Raw genomic sequence first — 10,421 nt, 5'->3', positions numbered from 1 at the left:
GGGTCGTCACCTCACCGACCGACCACCTCACTCACAGGCACAGCCAGAGGCCGGCGGCCCAGTAACTCAAAGTCCCAGTGAACATGGCCCGCACTGTCCTGCCCTTTTCGAGCACGTGATTTGAGTGCCGAAATTCCCCACATCCCACGAGGACCGCACCGCCATAGCATAGAAGAACTTGGTAGGCCGAGATTCGGCCTCAGCTCCATCGGGCCCCTCCTCACATATCCGAGATCCACCAAATAACCTCAACCCTACCCCTAAGAAGGGGGGGAGCAGCAGCAAAGCAAGAGGAGGAAGACGAGGAAGAAGAAGAATAACGCCGAGAGAATCCTCTCTATGGACCCTTCTTCTTTCTCTTCACCATTTCAGTACCCACCTCCACCTCCTCCTTCTCGCCCATTTTCCTTGCAGCACCGGCTGCAGATCCTAGTCCAGACCAGGCCCGAGTGGTGGGCTTACGCCCTCTCCTGGCAGCCCTCACCAGACCGGGCCGGCAGGATGCTGCTTGCCTGGGGCGACGGCCACTACCGTGGACCTCGTGAGGAGCTTGCCGGCCTCCGGTCCAGGCCGCCTGGAGCCCTCTCCGACGAACGACTCCGGGCGCTGCGCGACATCCAGGAGCTCATCATGGCCAACCCGGACATCGACGGATCCATGGACGGCGAGGTCACAGACGCCGAGTGGTTCTACGTCCTGTCCCTTGCCCGCACTTTCTCCTCCTCCGATGGGGTCGTCTTCGACGCTTACGCCTCGGGGAGTTGCATCTGGCTCGCCGGCCGCCAGCGGCTCCACGCCTATGCCTGTGAGCGCACTCGCCAAGCGCTCCTCCACGGCATTCAGACCCTCGTCCTCGTTCCCTTTGGTGGCCAAGTGCTCGAGGTCGGCTCCTCGGACATCATTCCGGAGAACCCCGCCCTTCTCCAGACCATCGCCGTGCTGTTCCAGCTGGAGAACGGACACGACGGCAGGGCTTCTAGCGCCGCTCTTTCTGGTGGTCAGACCGGTGCCTGCTCCACGGCCGGAGGCAACGGAAACGGGGCGGCAGATGCGAGCCACAAGATCGGGGAGAGCTCCCATCCCACGATGATCTCCTCCTGCGTTGACTCGGAACACTCGGACGAGGCGGAAGAGGCGATAGTGGTAGAGGTAGCGATGCGAACAAAGAAGAGAGGGAGGAAGCCGGCGGACGGCCGGGAAGTGCCGCTCAACCACGTCGAGGCGGAGCGGCAGCGGAGGGAGAAGCTCAACTGCCGATTCTACGCTCTGCGCGCCGTCGTCCCGAACGTGTCGCGGATGGACAAGGCCTCCCTCTTGGAGGACGCAGTCTCGTACATCAAGGAGCTGAAGGAGAAGGTGGAGACGTTGGAGAAGGCGCTGGGAGGGGCGGAAAGAGGGGAAGGCGTGAAGGTCGAGCCTAGTGGTAAAGGCAGCCGCAATAATAACAATAACGATGCTGGTGCCGCTGCTAGTGCTTGTGAAGATCGTAATGGCGATAAACTTGAGTTTGAGCGTGGGGACGCTGATGATCAAGGGGGTCTTGGTTATGGGGATACGGAGATTGAGGTGACGATATTAGGGGCTGATGCCATGATCAAGGTCCAGAGCGAGAACAGGAACTATCCGGCGACTGCCTTAATGAAGGCGTTGGAGGAAATGAAGCTGGCGGTTCACCACGCCAGCGTGACTACGGTGGGAGATGTGATGCTTCAGAATGTGGTGGTGAAGACCTCCGACGAGTTGGAGACCGCCGAGAGTCTGAGGACCGCTCTATATAGGAGGATGGTGAAGCAATAAAGCCTCAAAGCTCCGGAGTAAGCTATCCTCTCTCTCTCTCTCTCTCTCTGGACCTGAAAATTGCAGCACCTAATACTCCGTCATATTATAGAGTACTATTATCGCTGCCATCAATCGCCATCAGCCTGCTCGCTGTTAGGAAGAAATTAGTCGCTATTTCTCTTTCTTTTCTGAAATCATATGAGCAGCAAAGAGAAAAGGCACTTCTGGCATCTTTACAGTACATGGTCAAGATAATATTACTTTAAAAAGATCATATTTTTTTAGCTCTAGGGCGTTGTTAAATATTTATATAATAAGTATTGGTTTTTATATCAGGATTTGTACAATTCTTCGGAACACAGACACTGAAGACTCTCTTTTCTGTCTTGATACACGTGGACATATGAACAAACTTAGTGCGATATTGATCAGGCATGCCATTTGTGTCTTTTCATTTAATGAATGGAAAGCTGAGAAATTTCGGTATAACGAAATAATTTATCTATGCATTACGGCGCTATGTATTTGTCACCACTAATTCACTCCTAGCACACGAAGATTAGTTTTTCCAGTGCCATAAAATTATTGTTTCAGCCGATTGATTTAGTGACTCGGTTGCGTAGGGTCCAGCGGAGAGTTGAACCGAAATCACAAAGCAAGAAAAAAATACTGAAGTAAAGTAGCAAGAAAATAGCAGAGGAAGTTGACGGAGTAAGGAGCCATTGCAACTCATCCAACATCTGAAAGCCCCAGCTGCACCTGCAGGAGGCTTACTCAGTGTTAGCAGTCTCCTTCTTAGCTCGTCCAAGGGGACGAGCATATTCCTATCCACTGGGAGATTCCACCAGAAGTAGAAGAGCCAAATTCATCAAAGAGTGCTGCATTTGTTAGGGAGCGGCAGCGAGAAAAAATCATGATGATCTGCATTAGTTACATTTGGTAGAACAAACGACCGGTTTCTTTAACTCGATCGCGTGTATATGTACGAGTTGAAAAACATAGGAATTGATTTGGGCAACAATGTTTTTGGTACCAACTATATGGACATGGAGGACTGTTTCCTTTTACGATTGAAGCACTAATTGGGAATCTCTTATTTACTTTCTCCGCGCTTTTTTATTGGCAGTTATTTGTTCTAATAAAAGGATCCGAGAAGGAGAGCCTACGCCTCGTTCTAATAAAAGATATACAGATGAAGGTCTTAGAGCAGAAAACAATTTTATCTTCTCAGCCAATTGATTTAGTAACTAGGTTTCGCTGCCCTGCTTGATGCTTTTAAGTTGTGTTACTCAATTGTGCATTATGCTTCCAGGTTGATAGAAAGAGAGTGTGTGCATTGACATGGTCTGCATTGATTTGATTGCTTTACTGAAATAGTTAGCATTGATGTAACCACCCACCATTCTATTCGGCCCACTTGTATTATGAGTACAAGTTCAAAATATAGTAATTGCTTTGGCCAGCATGTTCTTGATATTAATTATGGAACTCCGGATTGGTTGCATGAATACATGAACTCCGGTTACCCTGAAAGCCTTCAGCTAACCGATTTTGGGAAATAAAAATTGATTATGGAAAGTCTAAGTTCCTGTCTCTTCTACCATTGAAGGCCTACTTGACGATCCCTTATTTCCTTTTCCCATGCTTTTTGTTGACATAAGTTATTTATTATAATAAGGGATCCCAGCAGGGTGGGGTCGTTTTTTTGGTTCGAATGAATGATATTTTTCCCTTGAAGTTCTTAACGTTATCTTCTCAACCAATTATATACCCTTCTTAGTGTTTTTATCTCTGCGTAACATGACTTCCATGTTGATAAGAGAGGGAGTATTGAGGTGGCCTCTGAATAATTAGATTTGGTAGAACATTAATCCACTACTTTATTTGGCTCAAAAGTACGAGTTGAAAACATAGTAATTGCTTTGGGCAACACTGTTCTTAATTACCAACTATGCTGGTAGATTAGTCGAATGGTGTAGTTGCATGAATACGTTGACGATCTCCTATTTACTTTCTTGGTGCCTTTTTGTTGGCAGTTACTTGTGCTAATGAAGGATCCAGCAGGAGTTTGTCTCGTTCCAATAAAGGCTTCATCCTTGAAGTTCTTAAAGCAGAAGGCAATTGCGAGGGACTGGGCACTCCAGCTTGAATCTCAAGGGACGACTGGGAAGCATTTCTCGCGCTCTCTGTCATTTCGAGAGTGGAGACTGTTATTTGCGTATGTCTGTACACCTTAAAATAGTGTACGCAAATTTCTTTCCGATTTCTCCTTTTGAAATCTTGATGAATTGCAATCTGCAATGGGCAACAGCCACCATTGTGGTCAAATTTTCGTTGGTTTCTGTTTCTGCATGGTGCACCACAAACAAGCAATCACCATCATGACACAGTCTCTTCTTTTACTGGCCTTATAATCTTCGTCTCTTCTGTGAATCCTTTCTCATATAAACGCCGGCGTACCTGCTTCCTTATCGAGCTGATCAGTTGGATTCTCCGTCATCTTTCCTTCCTCCTGGATACGGGCATCCGTATCCTGTTTTGCGCTGTGCGTGTGTGTATTCGTTGAGAGATGCTCCCTGAAGAAAAATGGTGTTGCAGCACGTTTGCGAAGTAAGACAAGCGCCAGGAAACACGTGGGCAGCGAGAGGAGGCTTGGTCAGGATCTTCGGGATTCGATCTGTAGCAGGTGTTCTCGTTACTTGAGTTGATCCTGAACACAGTACTCTCAAGTTCAAGAACAGGAAACGTTAGTGAATTGTACAACTTTGTACTCCATATTAGTGCAGGGTCTTAATTCTAGCCACACACACACACCAATTCGCTTTCTAGACACCCTGCAGCATGCTATCTTACACTCGCACATGCATGAGCATATGCACGCGTGTACTTGCATATATAGATTGATACATCAGTTTCCTAGGCAAAAGTAGTTTTTACATTGGTATTAGATCTACATAGCGTACATGTCGATTTCATATTTTCATAGTAATTTGCAGATTCAAGGCTTCGTAGAAAACGATAAAATAATAAAGCGGTCCTGCTTCCTTGGGTGGAACTTGGCCATATTATGCTATCTGGAAACGAGATCCGCATCAAAATTTGCTTATTTTTAATTTGGAAGACAGGTAAGCTTATGTTCACGAGGCGTGGATTAACTGCGGTCATACATGTTGAACCTATCCATGTAGCCGAGGACAGTGAAGAGATGCATGCATGAGGAAGCGTGCCTTGACAGCAGGCATGCATCATCATATGCACAGCTAAAACCGAGTGCCAATATTATGTAGCTCAGGGCTGGGTGATGAATATTTCCTGCATACTTTAAGCTTTGGAAAGTTGGAAGGTTTAACGCACGAAATTGAACATTAATTTTCTCAATGATAGTACATTTCTTTCTCTGATCAACAGGCAAGAATCTGCTCTTTAAGTTTAGTTGCACAATGTTTAATAACTGTGGCAGTATGAGAATCGTAGGTTATTGTTCATAATTTCAGAAATATCATACTCTTAAGCGTAATTTTCTTCCAGATGTCAACACAGTCATGCAAAAGAATGATATGGGTAAAAACGAGAGGAGGGCGCACGTTTTTACTTTGGAAACATTGAAATTAATCGTGCATTTCGCCACCTAATTATTGAGCCCTGACCTCCTGCATGTTCGTGATATTTCAACTGTAATTATATTACCAACTACTCAAATGGGTGCGTCAGCTGATGCATTGCATTGGAAAATGTTGCATAATAATACTTGGAAGAAAGTTGAGAGAGGAAAGTGAACCGAGAAGCCTTGTATCTATGGCCTTAAAGACTAAGCTATTAGGTTTTGTCGAGAAGAATGAAAAGGAACCACAATCGATTTTGTATTTGAAAACAAAAAGTCAGCTCCAAAAGAAGCGGTACAGTGTTGCCAAATGATACATATTATCAATTTTTACGTTACCACGTAAGAATATTGTTGGCCTTTCGAAGTAGTAATACCCGAACTCAAGAGATTTGATTTGAACCTTACCAAATAAACTATTTCTGCATTAGGTTCCTTTAAAATTATCGCTCCACAAATTTCCAAGTACTAATTTCTCTTATGTAATAAAACTTATTTTATTAGAAGCTTTGGGTACTAACCGCTTTTTTAATTTTTACCTTTGAGTACAATCCCGCACGCAGTTTCATCTGCACCTTGGCCGAAGAGCACCGGTGAACTGAAGACCCATTGTTAGAAACGCATTTTCTCCTTTTTTTGGAGTTATATATTGAAAAAGCATTTTAAACCTTGCAAGGCCCAGCGTCTTCGTTGTTGTTCCATCCCTGCCGTTTTGGCGGGAGAGAGAGTGATGAGTTCCTCGGAACCGGTGGATGGTGGGAGCGAGCTGCCAGACTTGGTTTGCCGCTTGGAAAATGCCCAAGGAATTGTAGATACACTCACCTCTGTTCGGTGGAAGAAGCACCAGGTGGGTTCTCTCTCTCTGTCTCCTTTTCTCTGTGTGTGTGTGTGTGTGTGTGCGGGGTTCCCTGATTGGTAAGTCGTAGTACTTGTTGCAGGATGCGCTAGTCGAGATATCGGAACACGGAATCGTTCTCGTTGTCGAAGAATCGGGATGCCTCCAGGCCAAGGTCTACCTTAAAAAGGAGGTCAGAAGCGTGTAGCCAACAACCCAATTCCGTCTTGCTCGATTTTGTAGTCAACTTTCCCTTTTATGTTTTTCAATGATGATTTTCTACCATTGGAAGTAGTTTGTGATCGAATTTGTCGTTTTGATGTTTCTTCCTTTTCTTATTTTTCTTCTCTGTTGCATTCCCAGCTCTTCTATGTCTATGATTATGGCGCTAGGGGCAACGTACTAGATTTGGGCTTGGATTGGGCCTCTTTGTTGATTGCCTCAATTCTTTTACTGTCCCTGGGGGCTCATTTGATATCGAGATTCGCTATCCGGGGCCCGATATGCAGCTCATGATCAAGTAGAACTCCACTTCTCAGTCTCCTACTAACTCATTCTATTTCTTTCCTTTTTCTACGTCCTGAATTTACTCGCATTACCGTTGGTACATAAACTTAATGATCTCTCTTTGATTAATGGCTTATTATGTCCATGGTTAGACTCTGCCTGGAGTTATTCTGTATGAACAGGCCTGAAATGGTGAGCATCTGATGGTTTACGAGTATCGTATGGCCTTTATGTACTTGGAGTTGGAAAGGAACGTTGAGTATGGTAGCAAGAAGTCGAAAGGAGATCTTTGGTTCATAGCATGTTCGACAAGTACTTTATGGCCACGATCATATAGAACTGCACTTACATCAATATTCAAATTAACTGCAATTACATCAAATTTTAAAATTTAATCTTACTGCCAGCGCCAGCGTAAATGTAAACCTACTGCAATTGAACTAGAAAGCACAGAAGAAGCCAATAAAGGGAAGATTACAGTATTACACTGTTTTTACATGGGAACCCAGCCAAAAGAGGAGAGGAAGAATAAGTAGACAACTCAAAAATCCACTTTGTTGAATTCAGGTTTCAGTATTTGATCTCCTATATAAGCTTGAGGCTCTGATTTCTTTCAGTATTTGAGCTCCTTTATAAGCTTGAGGCTCTGGTTTCCTTGCATATGAGAAAGGCCCTTTTTGTATATCTTGATTAAAGAGATCATCTCTCTCTCTCTCTCTCTCTCTCTCTCTCTCTCTCTCATGCACACACACACACATACACACATGCACTCATACACCCAGTGTCCTCAGAAATCAACTCTCTTGTATCTCTGTCTCTCATCACAAAGAGTAGAAGACGGCAAGCTCTAAGGTTCAATATATATGGTACCAGCACAAGATATATCTTCAGATCTATGATGTAAAGCTACACATTTGAGCTTGCAAGAGAATTCAAGAAGTACAGCCACCCCAGCAAGGATGGACCTAACATATCATTAACTATATAAAAGAGTTCATTTTCAACTTCAGCATACTATAACTGCTTATATATATATCTTCAGGTCTATGATGTAAAGCTACACATTTGAGCTTGCAAGAGAATTCAAGAAGTACAGCCACCCCAGCAAGGATGGACCTAACATATCATTAACTATATAAAAGAGTTCATTTTCAACTTCAGCATACTATAACTGCTTATATAGTTACATTCTTAAGTTGGTGGTCTTCATGAATTGCTCATGCACATCATATTTGATAAGTTAACTTGTGCATTGTATAAACAAAAATAAAACTTGATTTGTGTCAGTTCTTAAGCGTCAATTGCTTCAGTTATTCAAGATTGAATTTCTGGCTTGAATTTCTCTCTGAGAGTTGCCTATGTTAGCTCAGCGTTGTCTTTCTTAATGATAACATATATAGTTGGACTTGACATTTCTACTGTGACTTGACATTTCTACTGTTTTGAACAACGGTCAACTTATTTGACAGATTTACAAAACACACTCAGAAACACAATTGGGGTTCATCTTCATTAATTTGATCCATTATTTTGTGTGTAAATCAGATAGCTAAATGATGGAAAATAATACATAACCATGTTTTATCTAGAGATGCACACACATTATTATAGTAAGTAACAACTTCCAGGTGTTTTTCTACTAGACTTTTAAAATTTGGGGGTTGATAATTTAGGTGTTTCACTGCTATTTCTTTTGTTAATATGTGTTTACCTTTTGGGTTTACAAGTATTTGCTATCTAAAACACCAGATGACATTCCTGGATGTATCAACTTAAGGGGCTTACTTTCATCAAACCAATGCTTTGTTTAGTTTAGCTTAAAGTTGCTGCCAACTTCACTTTTATCCCCCTTGTTTATATGCATCATTTCTTGCTGCATTGTTACCATTTCTCTTGCAGTATCCTCCTCATGTGGTCTTATTTGCTATTTCTTTTATTGGTTGGTGGCTACACTAATATTTGGTCATTAATGGGCTTGATCATTTAGTTGTCCCTTTTGCTTCTCATTTCATTTGTTTAAGCTTGATTTTGTTGAAGTTCTTGTAATGACCAAACTAGAAGAAAGTGCTCCCTCATTAAATTACGTACACTTTTTACTAGGGCGGTTGATTCACCTGATATGTGTATCTATGCTGAAATTCGCACAAGGATCCCAGAAACATTCTCATGGGATCATGACTTTGAAACAGCAGGCAATGCTCCAATATGTTTTACTGTTAAGGTAACTGGTCAATTTTTTATTATCTGGTAGTGATATCAATGCTATCACTTGTCACAGAGTTCCTTTCATCAATATGGTCTTGTAAGGCTTGTCCATGTGTGTCGATGATTCATACTGTTAACTAATTAGAAAGAGTTCAGTCTGCAGTTCTGAAGGAAGCAATAGATGACCTTGAGTGGCCAGGTTCAGGTATTCAGATAGTGCTTAACCCTGATCCACCTTCTGTTACATTGAGAGGTGAAGGTCATGGAGATTTACAGGTGGGTGCTGTTCTCATCGTTGCAATCATCTTTGTAAGATGTAAAAGTCATAACTTTCTTTGACTTTTGACTGAAAGTTGTATAAATTCTCTACAGATTGACTTCTTATATTATGCAAGTACTGATCTTCTGAACTCATTTCAATGTGATCACCAGGTCTCCTACAGGTACTTATTCTCTGGCATATGCAACCTTTTCTCCTATCAAAACAATGCTTATCTGCAATGTGCCTGTTTAAATATTGTTGTGCATACTGGGTGTTTGCTTCAGAAACACATTAGTTCTTTTCTTTCTGGAATACCATATTACAGTGGATGAAAATTTTCTTTGATTCCTAAATACGGTGTTCTAGCAATCCACAGGTACAAGTACAAGTTTCTACACGCAACAACTTCCAATATTCCTGCTAGTGTCATAAAGGACAATCGTGCTAGCAGATTGACCATAGGAAGAGGTGGGATTTTGAAGGTCCAGCATCTAGTTTCTGTTGTAAGACAAGGACATGCTCATGGTGATCCTGTAGGATGTCAGCAAGTTGGACGCATTGCCTATATTGAGTTTTATGTCAAACCTGAAGAAGATGTCGACACTGAAGCTGGCTAATTGGATAACAGATGCCTGCTTATCTTTCTCAATGACAATGAGATACTCTTTCTGGTATGGTGTTTGAGTTCGTTTAAGACAGTTTTGGTTGATGCTAAGAAAATTTTTCTTGTAGAAGATCCAATCTAAGCTTAGTGTACATCATTGCTTTTAGAAATGACGAAGAGTTAGAGTCTACCTGATGATGAGTAGATTTGGTCAAGCTGGAGTATATTGGGAGACTTTTCGAAGCAAGTTTGGATACACAGTTTTGCTTTACAGGTTCTGGTAAAGCGTCCAGAATTTATTGGTGTTAACATAATAAGAAACTTCAGTCATGCCGATACATCATTCATATTGGGAAATTATGTGATCAACCTCCTTTATTTGCCCTTTAACATCTGAGCTTGCTCAAGAACTCTGAAGCTTGGGCATTGGAAGCTTGCATAGGTTCCTCTTTGTGGGTGCGTGTTGTGGACAACATTTTGCATTCTACCATGTTAAGGAGTTACAAAGATATTGTGGCGATGGGTAATTGTTCAGTGCTTTTGTATGATGTTCTGGAGATTGTCCATTCTACCATGTTCAGGAGTTACAAAATATTGCGCAGATGGGTAATGGTTCAGTGCTTCTGTA

At 42.8% G+C, this 10,421-nt stretch overlaps 2 protein-coding genes across 3 annotated transcripts; both read left to right on the top strand.

The window, feature by feature from the left end:
* On the top strand, positions 1–4,127 carry LOC116260111 (transcription factor MYC1-like). Of its 2 annotated transcripts, none has more exons than XM_050079422.1 (2): positions 1–1,814; positions 2,403–2,879. In XM_050079422.1, exon 1 carries the CDS (start codon positions 340–342, stop codon positions 1,795–1,797), a length of 1,458 nt encoding a protein of 485 aa, XP_049935379.1. In that variant the 5' UTR covers positions 1–339; the 3' UTR covers positions 1,798–1,814; positions 2,403–2,879. The 2 variants fall into 2 exon arrangements, with proteins under 2 accessions (XP_049935379.1, XP_031494064.1); XM_031638204.2 differs by lacking the exon at positions 2,403–2,879 and adding an exon at positions 3,816–4,127 and having other exon boundaries at positions 2–1,814.
* A 1,852-nt stretch (positions 4,128–5,979) lies between these two features.
* On the top strand, positions 5,980–10,421 carry LOC116260009 (uncharacterized). Its single transcript, XM_031638061.2, is given in 8 exon segments — positions 5,980–6,227; positions 6,319–6,408; positions 6,579–6,611; positions 6,614–6,735; positions 8,823–8,943; positions 9,084–9,203; positions 9,300–9,370; positions 9,566–10,421. Coding segments are annotated over 8 exon segments (915 nt in total). The 5' UTR covers positions 5,980–6,110; the 3' UTR covers positions 9,807–10,421.

The sequence above is a fragment of the Nymphaea colorata genome, chromosome 9 (genome assembly GCF_008831285.2).
Source record: "Nymphaea colorata isolate Beijing-Zhang1983 chromosome 9, ASM883128v2, whole genome shotgun sequence".
Taxonomy (NCBI): Eukaryota; Viridiplantae; Streptophyta; class Magnoliopsida; order Nymphaeales; family Nymphaeaceae; genus Nymphaea; species Nymphaea colorata.
This window is presented reverse-complemented; position numbering and strand designations above follow the sequence as displayed.